This window comes from Arachis ipaensis, chromosome B01 (assembly GCF_000816755.2).
Source record: "Arachis ipaensis cultivar K30076 chromosome B01, Araip1.1, whole genome shotgun sequence".
NCBI lineage: Eukaryota > Viridiplantae > Streptophyta > Magnoliopsida > Fabales > Fabaceae > Arachis > Arachis ipaensis.
Window position 1 is genome coordinate 383,504 of NC_029785.2, and position 21,751 is coordinate 405,254.

At 35.9% G+C, this 21,751-nt stretch overlaps 3 protein-coding genes and 1 long non-coding RNA gene across 4 annotated transcripts in view; 2 read left to right on the forward strand and 2 right to left on the reverse strand.

The window, feature by feature from the left end:
- LOC107630731 (glycine-rich cell wall structural protein 1.0) lies at window positions 118–1,352 on the forward strand. The gene has a single exon (XM_016333982.2). It carries the CDS (start codon window positions 197–199, stop codon window positions 1,163–1,165), a length of 969 nt encoding a protein of 322 aa, XP_016189468.1. The 5' UTR covers window positions 118–196; the 3' UTR covers window positions 1,166–1,352.
- LOC107615919 lies at window positions 3,764–5,255 on the forward strand. The gene is made up of 2 exons (XR_001614494.2): window positions 3,764–4,260; window positions 5,027–5,255. It is a non-coding gene; the product is annotated as an uncharacterized LOC107615919 (long non-coding RNA).
- Window positions 15,010–19,303, reverse strand: LOC107630639 (probable ADP-ribosylation factor GTPase-activating protein AGD8). Its single transcript, XM_016333874.2, has 7 exons — window positions 19,084–19,303; window positions 18,837–18,955; window positions 17,306–17,744; window positions 16,902–17,159; window positions 16,052–16,177; window positions 15,624–15,725; window positions 15,010–15,467 (listed from the first exon to the last, which is right to left on the reverse strand). Exons 1-7 carry the CDS (start codon window positions 19,153–19,155, stop codon window positions 15,360–15,362), a joined length of 1,224 nt encoding a protein of 407 aa, XP_016189360.1. The 5' UTR covers window positions 19,156–19,303; the 3' UTR covers window positions 15,010–15,359.
- Window positions 20,831–21,751, reverse strand: part of LOC107643944 (glycine-rich protein DOT1) — a 17,050-nt gene continuing 16,129 nt past the window's right edge. Inside the window, exon 2 of the mRNA XM_016347706.1 lies at window positions 20,831–21,270. Within this exon, the coding sequence (XP_016203192.1) occupies window positions 20,831–21,270 (440 nt within the window). The remainder of the gene's footprint in view (window positions 21,271–21,751) is intronic.

Sequence of the window (21,751 nt, forward strand, 5' to 3'; positions counted from 1 at the left end):
ATAAATTCTGCCCTTCATATTTTTCTTTCTAAAATTCTATTTAATATTGTTAAATTTAAAATAATAAAGGATATGAGCTAATAAATTATCTTGTTTTCTAACTCTATGCATGTGCTTAGGCCAGTCATGCATACCCAAAATCTTTTCCTATATATACTCAACTTCTCAATGTAGGGTTTCATCGACAAGTGATCCAATGGCGAAGTCTAAGGTTCTAAGCATTGTTTTCTTTGTGTTGTTAGGTTTGGGAATATGTTCTGCCGCTAGAACACTCCTAAACTATGGTTCAGATCACTACATTGGTGGTTCTATCCATGGTGATATTGGTGGAGGAGGAGGTGGAGGATATGGTACTGTAGGTGGTTATGGAGGAGGAGCTGGTGGAGGAGAAGGTGCAGGTGGAGGATATGGTGGTGCTGGTGCTGGTGGACATGGTGGAGGAGGAGGAAGTGGAGGAGGTGGTGGTGCTGAAGGAGGTGGATACGGTGGAGGAGCTGGTAAGGGAGGTGGGGAAGGCTATGGTGGAGCAAGTGGAGGAGGTTACGCTGGTGGTGGTGGAGAAGGAGGAGGTGGTGGTGCAGGAGGTGGTGTTGCCGGGGGTGGATATGGAGGAGGAGCTGGCCATGGTAAGGGTGGTGGAGAAGGGTATGGTGGTGGGGAAGAAAATGGTGGAGGTTATGCTGGAGGCGGTGGTGGAGGTAGTGGTGGAGGAGGTGGTGCAGGGGGTAGCAGTGGTGGATATGGAGGAGGGGCAGGTAAAGGAGGTGGGGAAGGCTATGGTGAAGGTGGAGCAAATGGGGGTGGTTATGGCGGTGGTGTCGGAGGTGGTAGTGGTGGAGGAGGAGGAGGTGGTGCTGGAGGCTATGGAGGAGGCAAGGGAGGTGGAGCTGGTGGTGGATATGGTGGAGCACCTGGTGGAGGATATGGAGGCGGAGGAGGAAGTGGTGGAGGTGGTGGCGGCGGTGGCGGCGGTGCTGGTGGAGCACATGGGGGTGGATATGGTACTGGTGGAGGAGCCGGTGGAGGATATGGTGGTGGAGGTGCCAGTGGAGGTGGTGGAGGCGGTGGTTCTGGTGGTGGCTATGGTGGTGGTGGGGCACATGGAGGAGGATATGGTGGTGGTGCCGGTGGCGGAGAAGGTGGTGGCCACGGTGGATATAATTAAGCTCCTCTAACCATAGTATTAACAAGAATAAGGTATGAGTAGAGGATGCTTTAATATAAGAGAATATTACACTTCCTAAATGTAATTTACGTATTACATGCATGAATTCATCAAAATGGATGTAACGGTGTGAAGGACATATATATCAATTTATTATTCTAAAATGCTTAATGCATTATTCCATTTCCTTTCCACTCTCATCAAAACATTATACATATAGCACTTAACTAAACAAATTAAAGCAATGGTGATTTGGACTTTCCCTAAAAAAAATTAGAAAGTGAAAAGTAATCCATAATCAAGTTAAGATGATTTGATAAGATTCACATGTAATGGGAATTGTTCACATGCACAATATATAGTCACATTGGTTGAACATAAAAAGGAAGTTTTCGTTTGGGCAGGCTAATGAAATAATAATTATATTAGATCTTTCTCTAAATATTGCTTTACTTTTAAAATTATTCACACTTTTTAATTAATTGCATACAATAATACATGGACTACATATCGAAAGAAACCATGGCGTACCCTGCTACGCATAAAACAATAAGTATGCTGGCTGAAACTGTGCTTCATTTTTATCCGCTCTAGTAACCTGAAACAGTAATAATTCATTCATGCTTGTAGATATTTTTGTTGAATCACATGGTGAAAAATTCAAGGTGTAAAACAATCAACAACAATATCTAAGATTAGATTAAATTATGTTGTAAATCATGAATGATTGAGATGAATATCTAGGAAGAAGAGTTTGAAATAATAATTAACGAAATGATATCTACTATACCTGTGGATCATCCAACCTGTGCCAATTATTTTACATAGCAATAGTAATGCCCTGAATCTGGTGTTCCAGAATGCACAACAATTGCATATAGATCATATTTAAATATGGTAGCTACTCCAATGAAGATTTAATGATTATCATCATGTGAAGATACATCATTTTGACCATTGAATGATAGATTGTAGGGTTTGATTTTATTTGAAGTAAAAGTCTTACCTTTATTTAAAGTGTTGCTAAATAATTAAATTACACTTTTTAAACAAGGATCATCATGAGAAGATGTTTTTGGCATCTTTATAGGAACAGTTGCCTTTGAATATTACCTGTCACATATAAAAAGGTACAAAATCAGTAAGAACATGACAACATTCACAAAAAAACAAATAGTCAACTAGAAGAGTTTATAATATAATAAATCACAATTATTAAGCTTACATTTTCCTAATTCTGAGAGGTATAAGGCTGCAGATTCAAGTCAAATTTGTAATAGACATGTTTATCAATCTTTCTCGTAGTGTTATCTGTTTGTTCCTTGTTAACCTCTTCAAATGGAATACTCTATGCTGAGGTGTTTCATTGAACAAAAGTTGCTTCTCCTTGAAAACCTGTTCTCCACATTTATCACATTTAACCTTTTGATCATCAATCATTTCCACCCTGGTGAATGAATCAAGTGCACGCTCAATTGTTTCCACATCTTCTATCTCTAAACTCAAGTCAGTTAGCGGCTCCTATGTATTAAAAACATAACAATCATCAAAATAATGCATTAAAATTTATTCACAACCATAAAAGGGTCAAAAGCAATTACTATTTAATCAAAGTATTATATGATCATAGAGTATAAAGATAAAAATGCAATTTGGGGTGTTTGTAAGCATAACATCCAAATGCTATTTATATGATGATAGATTTTAAAGAGAAAATTGCATTCCAAGTGATCATACCAAAGTGAATTCTAACATACCTTATTAACAATTTTTCCTCCAAAGACTCTATCCACAGGATTAGCATCCTCATCTGCTAAACAGTTTTTAATCTTATCAAAGGTAGCATGCATGAATTCATGAGCATCATCCTACTTGTCCTTTTCAAAATTAGGTGAAAAAACTGTAAAAAGGGTAATCATTGATTCACAAACATCCCCAAAGAGTAATTTAACTAATCAACAACACGGTGAATGATAAAAAAAATAAAAAGGATTAAATACAGTATCCTAGTTTCCCAATTATTAAAATTCAATAGAAAAGAATAAATAAAAATTGAAAAAAATAAATAAAAAAGATACAGCTCAACTTGTCAACAAGCCTTGAAAATCACTCCCTAAAATCCCACATTATTTAAGACTTCAAAATCCAATAATAAAGATTGATTTTGCTACTACATGAACAATGCCATTGTTAGAGAATAAATTAGAATCAATATTAGATCAATTAATATCATTTATATTTATATAGCACATTTGTATATTAATTGTAGAATTGTATACTTTTATTATTCTGATTTTTTTAGTACTTATATATACCCTTTATACATTGTACTTTTTCACACAAACTGAATAATATACTAAAATTATGGTTCTGAAAATCGAACCGGACCGGTCAGTTTAACCGAATTAACCGGGAACCAGTCACCTAACCAGCCGAGTAAGGTTAGAAACTGTCTGGAAAAAACCAGTGAAAAAACCAGTCGAACCGGCAGTTAACCGGTGAACCGGGAGAACCATCCAGTTTTTTAGCGATTTTTTGTTTGAAAATAAAAGTGCTAAACGGCGTCGTTTTGTCTCTTTTTTTTTTTAAAAAAAGCACTAACTATACTAACACGGTAACCCACCAGTCCCCATTCCCTTCCTTCCAACCCATCAACACCCAATCCCAAATCTCTCACTCCCTAACCCTAGCACAGCAAACGCCGTCGCCATCGTCAGCCCCCAGCTCGTCGTGAAACCCCACCAGCCACCGTGAACCCCTAGACGCCGCCACTCTTTTCTTCCTCACCTTCTTTGTGCTCGTCGCGAAGCCCCACCAACCGCCGCTACTCTTCTCCTCCTCACCGTCTCTATGCTCGTCGTGAAGCCCGCCTCTGTGATCGTCGTCGTCGGCCTTGTTCTCGTCGCCGTCCCGGACGTCTTTGCTTGGCTTCTATCTCTTCAAGCTCGCTCTCTCTCCCTCTCCGATCTCACTCTGTCTCACACGAAACGCGAACGTCTCTGCTCGCTTGTCCTCCTAGCCGTCACCTCCGTTTAACTGCTCGGCCATCACCTCCTCTCGGACGGCTCTTTTGCTCGGCTGTCTTGTCTTCTCCAGTGAGCGCTCCTCCATTGCTTCTTCAGTCCTAATTTTTTTTCTGAAATTAATTATGATTAATATATACTTCTGAGTTAATTATTCTTGTTAATTTTTCTGGTTTTTGATAATTTTTTTTAAGTTAAATTTTTTTAAAATAATTTTGTTGATTGTTGATGGTAATTGTTAATTCTGGGTTAATTAGTTATTTTCTGAGTTAATTTTCTTCGCTGTTCATTGTTGTTAACAGAGCTGGATTATTGTTGTTGTTTTGTTCTAACCTCTGGTTAATTATTGTTGATTATTGGTAATTTCCTGAGTTATTTTTGTGTTATTTTTTCTAATTCTGAGTTAATTTACTAGTTGTTGGTTTGTTGCCTAGTGAAATTAGTTAAACTTAAAAAAAAACTTGGCTTGTTATATTGATTTTGATTTCTGAGCTTTGTTTTGTTATACTGATTCTGATTTTTGAGTTATTGATTCCTGATTTTTTCTAATTCTTTTAATTCTGAGTTGTTGATGGTACTTTGCTGGGAATGAATGTGACAATATGCAATTGAGATATTTGTGCTCTTCAACTAGATTTATCTCTGATTTGATATTGGAAGAAGAGTTTTTAATGGATGATCTTATTATGAATGAATGATCTTATTTTTAATTGAAGATATGTGTGTGTTTAATTGTTCAAGCCCATTGTTGGTCCAAACCTTATAACAAAACTTTGCTATGAACAAATTATCTTATTTTCAATGGATGCTGATTACTTGTGTGGTTTGTTTGTTACAGAAAGTACAAAAGGCTCTTTTGCAATTTGATGTCCACTCAAAATTTGCTTTTCAGTTTTTATTTTTTATTTTGAATGCTATATAGAATATTTTTTATTCTGGATTCTGTAATTCTAGATTTTTGAATGTTACATCAAATTTTGTAATATGGATTATCTTTATGATGGGAACAATGGAATACTTAATGATGATTATGATTACTAATGAGTAGTGTCTTTATTTAGTTGAAACCCTGTTTAATTTTTTAATGCTATATTCAGTTTTTGATTATATATTGATTTTTTTATAATTTTACTATATATTTAATTAAACCGGTTCGATCACGTTCGACCCCAATTGGACCATTGAACTATTGAACCAGTTACTTGATCGGTTCAATGACCGGTCCGGTTCTCACAACCTTGACTAAAACACTTTTTTTAGATTGCTCTCTTGCTTCTAACATGGTATCAAGAGCATAGGTGTTTTTTTTCTCTATGAATATTAGTTCATAGCTCCTTTGGTTTGTTCCCTCCGACAGTATTTTTGTCCGTGTTTTTTTATCTCTTCCAGATGCCTTGGTTTATCACCGTCGCCATCATTGTCTTCGTCTCGTCTTTTGTATACTTTTTGTCCGTGATTTTGGTGAGCTCTTTTCGATTTTGCTGTCTGTTTTCTCGTTTTCGACCCCGAATTTGCAGTTTTTCTCTCCTCTCTTTGATACTTATTTCTACTATTATGGAAAGGTTAGATGTTTTTGCTGCCACAGACAGAAAGGGTAAATTTTGTCAGAACTGTAACCGCTCTGGGCACCTCTTCTCAAAATGTCCTTCTGTTAAATGTCATAAATGTCAATAGAAAGGTCACATTAGCTACAACTGTCCACAAGTGTTCTACCATTACTGCAAGCTCTCGGGACATTTTATTACTGCTTGTCCTACTCGCCCACCACGTCCTGGTCACCTCAAGTATCATTCTTATTCCAGTTTCTCCAAGAATGTGTCTGCTTCTGCTGTTGCTGCTACTACTGAATCTACCACCTCTGCTCCTCTCAACCCGATTTCTGTCTGTCTCTCTGATATTGCATCTCTTCTTAAGCATCTTCTCTCCCTTTCTGGTAATACTCCTGCTGCTTTTTCGACTCCACCAGGTAATTCTAAATGGTATTTTGACTCCAGTTGCTTTAATCACATGTCTTCTTTGCGTAATCTTTTCTTGTCTTTGTCTACCACTACAAATGCACCTTCTGTCAATATTGTTAATAGTTCTCTCTTGCATGCAACACACAAGGGTTCTATCTCCCAGTCAACTCTCAATCTCCCTGATACTTATTATATTCCCAAATTGAACTTCAATCTTATTTCTGTTGGTCAACTTGTTGATCTCGATTTTGATGTCACTTTTTCCCTTTCTGGTTGTCGTGTACAGGATCGTCGGACAGAACAAATCATCGGGACTGGACGTAAGGTCAGAAGGTTGGTTGAATTTGAAAATCTTCATATTCCTCCTGTGCCAAATCTCTGTGCTGCTTCTTCTCTATCTACCCTTCACTTATGGCATCAACATCTTGCCCACAGCTCCTTAGAAAAATTTCATTCTCTTGTGTCTCAAGGTGCTTTAGGTCAGGTTCCTAATGAGTCTTTTGATTGCATTTCTTGTCAAATTGCCAAACAACCTGCTTTATTTTTTCATAATAATTCCTCTCTTGCTTGCTCTCCTTTTGATCTTATCCACTTTGATGTTTGGGGCCCCGCTCCCACCGGTTCTATCGGAGGAGCTCGATATTTTGTCGTTTTCATTGATGATTATTTACGCTTTACTTGGGTTTATTTGATGACTAATCACCATGAGTTGCCTCAAATTTATATTAACTTTGCCACTATGATTAAAACTCAGTTTTCCAAGGTCATTAATATTTTTCGATGCGATAATGCTATAGAATACCGTAATTCCAAACTTTTAACCTTTCTTGTAGAATAGGGTACTTTGTTTGAGTTTTCTTGTCCTGGTATGTCTCAACAAAATAGACGAGCTGAACGCAAGCACCGTCACATTCTTGACTATGTTCGTGCAATGCTTCTTTCTTCTTCGTGTCTTTAGTGTACTTAGGGTGAAGCTGTTCTTACTGCTGTTCATGTTATCAATAGACTTCCTTCTTCTGTTCTTGGTAACGTTATTTCCTTTGAGCATCTTTATCATACCTCTCCAGATTACAGTTCTCTTCGAGTTTTCAGTTGTGTCTGTTTTGTTCTTCTTCAGCCTCATGAACATAGTAAACTTGAACTCCGGGCTCGTATATGTTGTTTCCTTGGTTATGGCACTAGACACAAGGGTTATCATTGTTGGGATCCTCTCTCAAAACGTATTTGTATATCTCGTCATGTTGTCTTTTGGGAGCATCACATATTTTCTCGATTCTCCTCCTTTGAGTCTATTCCTCCTATTCAGTCACATTTTTTCACTAACCCCAATGTTGATCTTTTTCCTAGTGATGATTCTACAGGTTCTATCTCGAGTCACCCTCTACAGCCTCCTTTTCTTCCGCCTTCTCCATCTCCCGATGATTGCACACCGGGCGATGATCCTGCTTCTATCGTCATGCCTCCACCTTCTACTCGTTCTTCAAAGGTAAGAAATTCACCTCCTTATCTTCTTGATTATCATTGTTTTTCTACTATTCTTCATCAACATGAACCTAAGTCATTCAGAGTAGCCTCCACAAATTCAAATTGGCAACAAGCAATGCAAGAAGAAATACAGGCACCTGAAAAAGCACACACTTGGGATTTAGTTGATCCTCTTTCTAATAAGGAAGTTGTGGAAAGTAGATGGGTATACAAGATCAAGACTCACTCTGATGGTTCTATTGACCGTTATAAGGCACGATTGGTTGCTTAAGGTTGTACGCAAGAGTATGGTATTGACTCTGAAGAGACGTTTACTCCTGTTGCTCGTCTCACATTTGTTCGAGCTCTTCTTGCCATTGCTACAGTTAAAAAATGGTCTCTCAATCAGATGGACGTGAAGAATGCATTTCTTAATGGAGATTTAAAAAAGAAGGTCTATATGAAACCCCCTCCAGGTTATCCTTTTCCTTCTAGCAAAGTCTGTCTCCTTCGCAAAGCACTTTACGGTCTTAAGCAAGCTCCTCGTGAATGGTTTGACAAGTTCAGCACCACTATATGCAATTTCGGTTTCACTTGCAGCCCTCATGAAAATGCTCTCTTTATTCGTAAAAGTGAACGTGGGGTTGTTCTTCTGCTTTTGTATGTTGATGACATGATCATTACTAAAGATGATGTTGATGGTATCTCTCATATTAAAGTCTCCCTTTACCGTATTTTTGAGATGAAAGATCTTGGTTCTCTCAATTATTTTCATGGTCTCGAGGTTATATCTATAGATGATGGTATCTATCTCTCTCAAGCTAAGTATGCTTCGGATCTTCTTGCTCGAGCCGGTATTACAGATAGTCGTACTGAATCTACTCCTCTTGAGCCTAATGTTCGTTTTACTCCTATGGATGGTACTGTTTTGGATAATCCTACTCTTTATCGACAGTTAGTTGGAGGGCTAGTCTACTTAACTGTCACCCGACCAGAGATTGCCTATCCGGTTCATGTTCTTAGCCAGTTCTTGTCAGCTCCTCGTACTACTCACTATGCGACAGTTCTTTGCGTTCTTCGCTACATTAAAGACACCCTATTTCATGGCCTTTATTTTTTTCCCATTCACCTTTATTCCTTCAAGCGTACTCGGATGCTGATTGAGCTGGTGATTGGTGCGGAATTTGAATACCACAAACTAACCGGCAAGTGCACCGGGTCGTACCAAGTAGTACCTCAAGTGAATGAGGGTCGATCCCACGAGGATTGATGGACTAAGCAATAATGATTGAGTGATTTAGTTAGTTAGACAAATAGAAAATGATGTTTGGGTCTCAATTGCATTAAAACAGTAAATTCAGAAAATCAGAAAACAAACAGTAAACGGGTTGTGAACTATATGGACAAAACAGTTAAGGTTTCAGAGGTATCTATTTTCTGGATTGACTTTTCTTACCAACTATTTTAATCATGCAAGATTCAATTCATGGCAAACTATATGTGACTAAACCCTAATTTCTTAGACCTTTTTAGTCTCCTCTAACCTTCATCAACCGCCAATTCCTTGGTCACTTAATTCCAATTAGAGGGTTAAGTTCAATTCTAGTTTATGTGCAACAGAAATTCTAATTATCCAAATATAAGAGGATTATATGTGACGTATCCCGTTAAGTCTAGATAATTAGAAATTTAGGAGAAATTATTTTCAAGTTGTTGTTCAAGTAAAGAGTTTTTCCAAGTTTTATAAGAATTCAATTAGAACAAGGGTCATACTTCCATTCCACCCAGATTCATAAGATAAAGAACGAAAATAATTCTTGAAATTGAAAGCAATACATGAATTAAAATAGAACAGTAATAGTATTAATCCAAAGAATAAACAGAGCTCCTAACCTTAACAGTGGAGGTTTAGTTGCTCATGGTTCCGAGAGAAAACAAGGATTCTGTAAAACTGTAAAGTGCAGAATGAGGTCCGAGAGGGAAGAAATCTGCCCGAAGGGCTGATTCTTTTCCCTTTTATATCTAATCCTAATTAATGTAAAATATATTTTCTAAAACTAAATAATACATTTTTCTATTTATAAATAAAATAAAAGTTTAATAAAAAATAAATAACGATCTTCGTTGCATAGCTTGATTGAGATGAATGGAGGACCATGGCAATTACTAAAGCTGGCGCCTAACTTCACAATTGTGAAGTTAGGCGTGAAGGGGGCAGCAAGCAATTGGGCATGTTGAGTATGCTTGACCTGGCGCCTAACTTGATGGATCGTGGCGCCTAACTTGAGCATGGCCGAATCGCTTTGAGTGTGGAAGTTGTGTCTGGCGCCTAACTTGACATTCCTAGCGCCTAATTTGGAGGAGGCAGCAAGGTTGGATGCATTTTGCCTTGTCTTGGCGCCTAACTTGGTGAAACCCAAGTTAGGCGCCACCTATGCAGCCTTGACTTGATGGATTAAGTTTGTCTTGGCGCCTAACTTGGAGAATCTCAAGTTAGGCGCCACCCTTGCCAAATTGCTGAAGAAGAAGTACAAACTAATATACATTGTTGGAAAGCTCTGAAAGTTTGCTTTCCAATGCCACTGAAATCACATCAATTGGACCTCTGTAACTCGAGTTATTCATGTTAGAGTGTAGGGACATGGTTGACAGCATCATTCGCTTTTTTCTCTTTTTCTACAGAAACTCCATCAAATCCATCCGAATATCACCTGAAATAAATAGAATTGCCCACGACTCAAAGTATCATCCATAGTAGCTAAAAGATAATTAATTCTTGATTAAACTCAACAATTTGAATGCAAATTCACTAGGAAAAGATAGGATAGATGCTCACGCATCAGTGATCCCACTGATCGTCATTCTACTACTAGTTATTGTTTGTTTCTTGGCGACTCTTCCATTTTCTGGCGAGTTAAGAAGCAAACATTCACTGCTCGATCAATTACGGAAGATGAATACCGTGCTCTCGCTGACACCACTGCTGAAGTTGTTTTGATTCGTTGGCTTCTCGAAGACTTGGGTGCACCGTAGTCGTCCCCAACAGATTTTTTTGTCACAACCGCAGTGCTATTCAGATTGCCCATAATGATGTGTTTCATGAATGCACACATTGAGATTGATAGTTACTTTGTTCGGCAATGCATCCTTATTGATGTTGTTCGTCTCATCGCTGTTGGAACACTGGATCAAACTTCTGATATCTTCAAGAAGGCTCATCATCCGACTCATTTTCAGACTTTGGTATCCAAACTCAAGATGGTATCTTTAGGCCCCACTTGAGTTTGAGGGGGGATGTTAGAAAATAAATTAGAATCAATATTAGATCAATTAGTATCATTTATATTTATGGGTGTTGCTACACATCCAAGTATTTTTTTCATCCAAGTTTATCCAAGTAGGTCCAACACCAACAAAAACCACTCTCATTAAAAGAGCGTCATTACACGTGCTTCTTCTTCTTATTCTTCTTTCAAATACACGCATACGTCCTCTTTTTCTTCTTTCAAATTCACGCATACCTCCTCCTCCCCCTCCTCCTTCTTCGCGCACGCAAATTCTTCTTCTACTTCTCCTCCTCCTCCTTCTCTTCTTCTTCTTCTTCTCCTCTTTCGTTATCGCCATCACCAGCAATACCAATATTTTGCTAATGAATTATTTTTTCAATCGAATTGAATGGAATGCAATTGCTAAATTGAATTGAATGGACGCAGGTATTCCGAATTGAATTGAATTGATAATTTCTAAATTGTAGACACGGGTATTTTGAATTTGATTTTATATAATGGATAATGTTCCGTTCATTTAGTACTATACAATTGTTTCACCTGAATAACATGTTCAGTTCATTATGTAAAAAGTTGTTTTGAATTTGATTTTATATAATGGATAATGTTCCGTTCATTTAGTACTATACAATTGTTTCACCTTAATAACATATTCGGTTCATTATGCAGAAAGCTGTTTTAAATTTGATTTTATATAATGGATAATGTTTCGTTCATTTAGTACTATACAATTGTTTCACCTTAATAACATGTTCTGTTCATTATGAATTGAATTGAATTGAATTAAATGGACGCAGGTGTTATGAATTGAATTGATAATCTCTAAATTGTAGACACAGATGTTTTGAATTTGATTTTATATAATGGATAATGTTCCATTCATTTAGTATTATATAATTATTTCACCTTAATAACGTGTCGGTTCATTATGCAGACAGTTGTTCTGAATTTGATTTTATATAATAGATAATATTCCATTCTTTAGTACTATACAATTATTTCACCTTAATAACATGTTCGGTTCATTATGAATTGAATTGAATTGATAATCTCTAAGAGGAGGAGAAGAAAGAGGAGAAGTAGAAGGAAAGAAGAAATCTGCGTGTCCAAATTTGGAAGAAGAAGAAGTCTGTGTGTGTTTCGTTGGAAGAAGAAGAAGAAAGAGGAGGAGAAGAAGAAAGGAAGAAGAAGAACCTACGCTAATTTGGAGAAGGAGAAAGAGAAAGAAACAGAGAAGGAGCATTATATACTTTTATTACTCTGATTTTTTTAACACTTATATATAGGTAAATTTTACTCTACCCTTTCTATAATAACATGTAATTTACCCTCTGTGACATGTCATCTTTTAGTTGGTTGCTATGTTAACTATGGTTAAACTATTGGTAATTAAATTATAGCCCAAAGTGGATGATTATGTAATTTACTAAAATATTAAAAATTCAGTCTTTGATTCTTCCCCCAATTCATCCTCCCACACAATGAACCATTGAACCTAATCTTCTGTATTTCCTCCCCCGTTCCGGCACCGTCGCTGCCACCCCCGAGCATAACCGCCTCATTGGGTGCCCCATTCTCTCCGTCTGTCGTGCCATCTCCGTGCTCGAAAGCATCGCCGCCACCGTCGTCAAAAGTAGCGCCGCCTTCCTCACGGTATCCTTCATTCCTTCCCTCTCATAAAATTGCGTTGCAGAATCCCTTATCCACTCTGTAGTAACCACCAAGTGTGATGAACATGAATCAAATGACTTCTTTAAGTTGTTCATCGTCTTCATCCTTCTCAACAAAGCTTCCTCTTTATTCCTCAACACCTCTAAAAAGAACAAGAAGAAGAAGCAACCACGATTTTCTAAGAATGGTGACTCGTTCCTGTCTCGATGATGACAGTTCAGCACTTCTCCGAGCAGCTCAATACACTGTATGCCTATGAAACTTGAATTCCCAGTTCTGCAGCTTTCAAAGTTTGCAACTTTGCAATTTACTATGTGTGATCAATGTATGGTTTTTCATGCATGCCAATTCAGAATTCACTAGCTTTGTTATCATAATCCCTAGTTTCATGTTTTACTTAGCAATGTTTGTCAAAAATCCTTTCTCAGCTTTCCATTGTACAGAGTTGAGTTGATTTTTTCTTTCAATTTCAGAGAGAAATGGGACTAAGGTGAATTGAGTTTTTGCACAATGATAAAAATATAACTTTACTTTTTAATGTTTATAGAAATTATATATTTACCCCTCTTATAAAAATATTTAATTACAAAATTACCCTACTTTAGTTAAGATATTAACTCTTATTGAGTTAAATTAACTCAAACTAAAACTAAGCATCCAATTAAAACATGCCACGTCACAAGGGATAATTTATATGTTGAAATAGAGGGGGTTGGGTATAACTCACCATATATATATCCTTTATACATTGTACTTTTTCACACATACTAAATAATACACTAAAATATTTTCTTTAGATTGCTATCTTATTTCTAACACCCATATAATGTTCTAAGATCCTGAATGCAACATATAATTACATGGGCTGGTGTGATTGCAATTGCATTAACAAATGGCACAGTATGAGTCAAACATTGTAGGATCGAATTCATTTCATGTAGCAAGTCATCCCTTGATTATATATTCCAGCAACAAATCAAATCCCATTATGCATGCTTAGTACAAAGAAAAGCAGAACACTCTCTTCTTTGTCTTTTGATGCTCTTCTTGTTGCGCTTCACCACGGTGAATGGTGAAAAAAGTAAGTGTTTTTTTCTTGGTGCCAGAGAAGGAAAAAGAGAAAAAGGTTGAAATGGTCTGGAGTGAGAGAGAGAGAGAGTGAAAACTGTTTAAACAGAAACTGGAGCGAGAGGGAATATAGATTCACGCATAAAAATAGAGAAGAGATTGAGTTTGTTACGAACATTTGTTTGTAACTCTAAATTGTGGGGAGCTCTCTCTTCTATTATTCATAAATTAGTTATGTAAATAAATTAAATTGATTTGGAATTTACTCAAGCAAAAACTGTTATAGGGTATTGCGATTTCTGAAAGAATTGGATCATGTATAAATTGCAATTTATGTAGAAATAGAGTGTAGGATAATCTGCTACAACCTACCTTATGAAAAGGGGACATTATGAGCTGAACTCTTTGAAGAATAAAATCTCTAATATTAGACATGTTTTTCAAAACTTGTCTGTATTCAACAGACAATGGCTTAAATAAATAGGAGCATAACAAAAACTATGAATGGTAGAACAAGTTGGAGTAAATCACTGAATGCAAAGAGTTCTATTATATAACAATTTGTCATGTCTTTTGTTTGTTGATTTTATTTGAAGTTTATTAGGTATGTTTTGGTTGTTAGATTTTATAATACTTTTGGTATGATTTTATTTAAAGAGTGTTATTGCTAATGAGCTATAACTCAAATGGCATAATCTCTCCAAAAAAATAAATCAATTATTAAAAAATATAAAAATGATTTTTATCAATTATTTTTAATATAAAAAATAAGAGATATATAAAAAACAAAATTATATTAAACTATTACAAATAAAAATTTCTAAATATTTATTATTGGAATTTTTAGATCAGTTAAATGAACTCTCAACTAAGTTAACGAGGTGAGCTTTCTTGCTCATGTTTTCCTATATATTTTGATGTAAATTGCAATTGCAGTTATAAAAGAAATTCGTATTGCAATTGAAAGTAATGCAATTATCATAATTGGCCAATTGCCGGGGCAGCAATGACTTCAAATAACAATATTTTCGGGTTTAGGATTTTGTTTAGCAATGAGTTCATGTGATAAGATCATTAGTTTGGTTACTTATTATGGTTCCAATATTTACCAACAAATACAATCACATCAATTTCAAGTTGACTAGTGAGTTAAACAAGACTCATAGCTTCTCAATTAGGGTAAACCAAGTGAATGTATTTATAAATCTCACAAAAATATTCATGGACAACCCTATTTATTTTTCAGGGAGAATAATTTATTGTGATTGTTTACAAGAAATTGCTAGTTAGAGGCTATTCTAGTGACTAAATCTCAACCGTTAAAAATCTAGTCGACAGTTCAAAACTTCAAATTTGTTGATTTTACAACATACTAAATTTCAACCCAATTTATTTATTATCCACAAACTATTTAAACCCATAAATTTTGGATTTCAATATGTGGATTAAGATGAAGTCACTTTTTTCTCATAGATACAAGATGACACTAATGAGTCTAGCAAAGAGGGGAGGGTGAAGAAAATCTAAAGCGTATTAGCAACCTCAAAACAATACCTTTGACACAATATAAAAACACCAGCCTCTTACAAACCTGAGAATATATATGGTTTCTTTTTCTTTTTCTTTGGTTTCTCAAAGAATTGTATATTCAACTATTCTATTACCTCCGAAGCATACTGGCTGGTATTCAAACTCCAAGGATTGTCTTGGATACAAAACATATTTAAAGGATTCGATCTTGAAGATCTGACATCAAATTGGATGCCAGTGAGGTGAGCTTCTTCCCGGTCTCTCCGGCAATGTTTTTAAGCGATGAGATATCTTGCTGCGCCTGTGAAAAGGGGATGAAGGGAAGGGTTGCAGCATCCAATCCAATATTAATAGGGGAAATAATAGGATAACTTAATTATATTTCATCATTTGACATGATGAATGGCACAAATATTGAAGTGTCTAAATATAGTTAAATTTAAGGGTTAAGGAATACCTGGAAAGATAATCGATTGATGAGGTCGCTAGCAGAAACATCAGCTCCAGAATTGGCTCTCGACTCACCAAAAAGATCAGCACTAGAGATGGCACTTGAACCCTGGTGCAACAAGAGGTAAAACATGGTACAGCATCAGCATTGATAACTATTAGTGTAGCCCATAGATCAAAAATAGTTGTCTGGGATTTCTCTGTATATGAATTTTGAGAGCACAAAATAACATTCATACTTTATTCAAAAAACTATGTAATGCAACTTCTCCCTATAGTCTCAATGCTCGAATCAATTAATATGGGCTATGGCAATCAAGTGAAGAGATAAAATATGAAAGAAGCCAAACAATACACTCCAATAAAGGTGTTGGACAAACACAAGTATCTAATAAATGTATGATCTCATGCAATCTTCCATGAAGCTTTACATACCGAAAACTTTGACAAAGTAACCTTAGCATCCACATCAGCAGCACTGTTCTGATCTCCAAAAAATTGGGATGAGGAAATGGATTTTGCATTCGAGAACTTCTTTCTGGCTTCATCTGTTTCCTCAATCTGACAAGAGGCATAGCAAAACAGGATTAGCTGAATGGGAATGGGTATGTTGATAAAGACACCAAATACATGCTTCAGAGAAGATTGATCACATCTATTGAAGTGCCAAAATCAATAAAATGCAGGTTGACTCCATGGGATCCAACCCCCAAAAAAAAAAAAAAAGAAAATTTAAATAGTAGTTGTTAACAGTAGGTACCAGAAATACTTATGTCTTTCAGGCTTCAGCCAATGAACATAAGAAAGCTTATGTATAACTAAAGGAGGCAAGAGCAGTAAGCACTATGGTGGTGCATATTAATGAAACCAGCTACTGGTTGGAACATTAACAAACTTAAAACAAGATTGAGCTTTAATATCTCTAAAAGGAATGAACCAGTTACTTGACAATTCCTTCTGCATTACCATTAAGAAATATATGCAACCAGAATACACATACCCCCCTCTACTGGTTTCATCAATATACAATCATAGTTTTAATGAAATGATTGAAAGTCCCCCTGCTATAACAGCCACCATCCATTACTGCAGTAACTAAATTTTGCTCCATGGATTTGAATCTTTATTAAAACTATGAAGCACCAGGGACCAAGATTCAAACTTTAAAAGGAATCATAAATAAACTTAATATTCTATCAGAAAAACATACATGACTTTTTTTTTTCCCATTAAGACTGGCTGTTAGTTATACTGGATGTACAAAAGTTGCAGTCATATGGCTTACTTGCACTTTTGAGGAGCTAGGGCCAGATTTCTTTGAAAAGCCACTATCCATTCCGAAGTCAGAAAAAAAGCTTGATGACTTTGGCGGAGCAACATGACCAATTACCTGAGAACCTCCAGAGTTTACCTCAGACGATTGGACATTTTCAACATACTCAAATCGGGAAGTTATAGATGGAGCGAGCACATTATTGTTTGTTGCCAATGGAACTGGAGCAGGTGGTTCTTCCGGCTTCTGTTCATAGAGAGATTCACTTGGCTGCATTTCAACAGGATATGTCAATAAATCAAGTCATGAAATTAATTGAGTAAATGAAATGACACATAAGTTCAAAATTTAAATTCAAATATATCACTTCTATGTTCCAAACACAATCAGCAACAAAAAATTAACTATTTGCATACCTTTTTAGTGAGCTTACGAGCACCAAGTCCTCCAGCTTTCCCAGTTTTTTTGGCACCAATGGGCTTCTTGACCACACTTGACACTACTGTATGTGTATGTGAAGCACGGGGTGAAGAAGTGCTCTCAGGCTTTTCTGGTTTATCTGATGTGTTTTCTTTTGGTGCTCCACTGGTCTGGACTTCGCTAAGTCCATTAGCCCCTTGAGAAGACTGAGAAGCAACAGGTGATGATGATGCAACTCCCTCCTCAGCCATACTTTTAGCTACTTCCTTTGAAAGAAGTTTCCTATACATATCTGCAGCTCTGGATGTATATTTCGCTTCTATTTTGCCATCCTCATTCCAGCCATGCTGTTTAAAGAAAACCTGTGCACGATTGTTTCCTCCAAAGCTCATCATTTTTAGTTGCTCAGGACTCCATGAATCTAAATTTGTAGATCTACATATTAAAGAACATATCAATACTAAGCTATTGATCTTCAACCTTCTTTGAGCTATTCTACTACTTCAACTAATTTGATAACAATTTACTTCAAAGAACAATTAATTTAAAGCAAAGGCACAAAAGCAGAGTATTTGAAGTAAATCAAGGAAGTAAATTAGACAGACCTCCATGAAGCTAGGAAGTGTACATCATGAACCCCCATTAGATTAAGCTATTTCATATATATACACCCTATAATAACTCTTTGAAAGACAAATGTCAGCTACATGTATAAAAAAAGGATAAGGTCGGCTACATGGATTAAAAAGGATAAGGAAAAACAAAACAAAATAAAACAATGGTTTACAAGAGCTTCTCACTCACTTTAAAGAAAAAAGTGCATCATGTGGGCTTTGTTTATTCAGAATGAAGCATCTATTCAATTTTTCCACTTTTAATCCTAATTCTTTGTGGGAGCTCAGCAAGCACAACAATATAACAACTTTAAATGATCACTCATCCTTCCAAGCTTAAGCTTATTGAGCTACATACTCTTGTTTATATTCAATAGCATAAAACAAGGCAGCATACGATATATAGCACAAACCAAACACCATGCCAACCGATTCTATTGGGAAAAAAATGTTTCTGTGATAGAAAGCAGAAAGCCAAAACAAAAACAGAATTTTTTTTATTTTATTTTAATTTTAGACCTTATCGAACAGGTCATGCAAACTTCAAAAAATATAATTTTACAAATCCCTGTGAAATATACACAGCTTCAAGGACCACACACGGTATCTTCCCATCTTCAAACTACTTCATAAGAAGGGATAACTCTAAAAGTCCAATTTCATTAACTATTCAAGCTTAAGCCATACAATTTGAACAAAAATGAAAAATCTCTAAGAGGTGACACAACATGAGTAGTACAATATACTACTCCAAATTCATCCGCACACATACAATCAGTCAAAACATAGCACTCCCAACACAAAATCAGCTGCATGATCAAAATTGCAAACATTTAAGAAAAATAAAAGTAACAAAGTCATCACAATTTAAACAACAATCAGCTACCAAAAAAAAAGAAGAAAAGAAACTTGCCTCACGAAGCTGATATGCACTCCGAGGCTGCGATGAACAGCGGAGCAATCGATGCATATGAAGACGCCATACGTAACCGACGCCCATGTTGGATTCTTCGCATTGCAATCGAAACACATCTAAAGCCGAAAAAATGAAAAAAAAAATCACAACAATTCAAAATATAGTAGATCTGAACAAAAAATTGAAAAACCTCAAACGAAAAACCTCGAAATTGAAAATTTCTGGAAACCGGAAGTGATCGAACCTTGTTTTCAGACTTGGCCTTGAGTTTTCTGAACACCGTGTTCTTGTCAGTGAAACCTTCGGACGACGCCATTGGAAAAAAGGCGAGAGCGAAAAACGAAGATGATCAAAGTCGAAACGGAATTTAAATTGAAAATTTAATTTTGTTTTTTACCCTTTTTCTTATAAAACCTTTTTGCTTCAGTTTGAGAGGGTTTGAAATCTCAGGGGGGTGTTAGTGTTTGCAACTTTTTTTTTTTTTTTTTGTCTTTGCGTTTTCTCTCGTTTTTCTAATCTTATTTTTTATTTATTTAATCATTTCCTCTTCGTTCGTCTTTAAAATGTGCTTTCAAGAAATGATAACGGAAATGACAGAATTGTCCTGAAGAGATATGAAGGATGATGCTTGTACTAGCGATGGAGCTTGAGGGGTGTTTTCGGGATTCAGTGGACTGTTGCTAGCCCTGAGCTTCTGACAACACACGGCGAATAAAACGTTCTAAAATTAGCGGAACGTCGTCGTTTTCTGTTGCAGTGATACTAAATGTTTCATTTAATTCTCAGATCTAGTACATTTTTTTGGGTCGAATTTAATTTTTTAATTTCACGGTTATTTTTTTTTATCAAGTATTTTTTAATTTCACAAATCAAAAATTAATTTTTCATAAGTTCTATTTAAGATTTATTGTTATTGCATGTATAAAGCGAAATTCGAACTCCCAACACTAATTTAAACAAACTAATGAGCAAACCACTAAATCATTCTAGGTTATTGTCACATTTTTTTTTGTTATCCATGGTATTCACTAATCCAACAGGTCAATAATTAATCTGTCATGGATCTAAGCTCCATTTAAGGATCACTGGCTAATAAATTGTTGTATGCACAAGACAGGATTCGAATCCACTTGTTTAAGCGGACGAGTTAGCTTATTACTCGCCCAACCTAAATTAATTATTTTTACCATTATTTTATTATTGAGAGTAATCCCATTTTTTTGTCAGATTGAGAGTAACATTCTAAAGGGCCCAACATTAATATAGACAAGAAGTACCTGAACGTTAATTTTATGCCTGTTGGGCTTAATGCCCACATTTCATAAAAACTGGTTACCTCATGCAGTTAATAGTTATGCTTTTGGTATGCATTCTTTGGGCTTTAGCCCCGTTTAAGACCAAAAATAAAAACTTAAGCCTATGTTACTGAACCCAAGAAAAAAAAGAGAAAATTGTGTTATTGGTTATTTTCATCCCTAATTATTACTACAAATAAAATAAACCAAAAAAATTGAATATTTTAAAAGAAATAAAAGCTTATTTAAACTTTTCTTATATATTTATTTAAGTCAAATTACATAATGTAATTATTTTTTACCTTTTTCTTGTATAATTTTTTTATGGTATAAAAGACAAATATGATATCATTTTTTGTCAATTACTTTTAAATTTAAAAATAAAAGACATACAAAAAATATCCACAAAATAATATATAACATTTTTTTTCTAATATTCATACAATAGTTTTGTGCCATACAGTAGTCCTACTCTTCATGTTATTTATTACAACAGTAGTAAGAGGAGCTATGTATTATTTTTGTACACTGGCTTTTCATAACATAGAAATTTAGGTGCAGATAATTTAAGGTGAAGTTGATAATTAAGAGGTCATAAATAATTTAGCGGACTTAACTAAATTATCATCTAACGACTCTTAACTATTAACTTTACATATGAATTTTCACTTTTCATAGTATATCCTCAACCTAGTATCAATGGAGGCCGCTACCTCCTCCTCCACCACCATCATGATTACCATCGCCACCAGAGCCACTGCCAGCATAACCACCGCCACTCGCTCCATCTCCGCTGCTATCTTTCTCACCTCCTTTACTAGGTGCTTCTGCATATCTGTCATCGTCACTGCCGCCACGACCACCATCTCCACCGTCACCACCATTACCGCCGTTTCCACCACTTCCTCCCCTTCCACCAATTCCCCCGTTTCCACCATGTCCACCACCAGATCCATTACGTCCATGTTTTCCACTTCTTCCATCATGTCCACCTATTCCACCTTTTCCCCCACTTCCACCATTTCCACCGTATCCGCCACCGTATCTTCCACGTAGATCCACATCATCATGGATAGCACCACCATCTCCTTCATCGAAATCGAACATGAGGAGTTTTCTAGTAGAATAACATAACCCTAAATTAAAGAACAGGAAAGAACCAATAATGATGAGAGTGATTTTCAATGTTTTCATAGTTTCATGAGAAGAATTTCTGAAACCCTAGTGCATTCTGAGGTCTTAGGGGCATGAAGGTGCGGCATAAATAGGAATGATAATTTGGTCACTATATATGGACAATTACATAAATACCCTCCTTAATTTAAAAAGAATACTGTTCCGTTAGGTTACCAACAGCATTTCTGGCAACTCTTATTGATAACTGTGTTTTTTTTTGTGACTTATTGATAACTGTGTTTAATGAAAGTATCTGGATGTGTCTAATAAAAATGTCTTTTTTATGGCTGTGTTTAATAGAAGTGTCTTTATAGATATATTTTCTTGATATGTCTCTTTATATATGTGTTTAAAATATAATAATTAATTATTGTTGACAATAAGTTGACAGATAATATGTTGGTACCTATACTTTTTTTAAAAAATAATGTTTGATTATCC

Bases quoted from the DNA above. Each gene is read 5' to 3' on its own strand.
- LOC107630731 (XM_016333982.2), top strand. From the start codon at position 197: ATGGCGAAGTCTAAGGTTCTAAGCATTGTTTTCTTTGTGTTGTTAGGT.
- LOC107630639 (XM_016333874.2), bottom strand. From the start codon at position 19,155: ATGGCGTCGTCCGAAGGTTTCACTGACAAGAACACGGTGTTCAGAAAA. The intron at 17,745-18,836 runs GCAAGTTTCTTT...TTTAATATGTAG, and splicing joins GTGCATATCAGCTTCGTGAG to ATCTACAAATTTAGATTCAT. The intron at 15,726-16,051 runs GTATGTAAAGCT...TTGTTGCACCAG, and splicing joins TTACTTTGTCAAAGTTTTCG to GGTTCAAGTGCCATCTCTAG.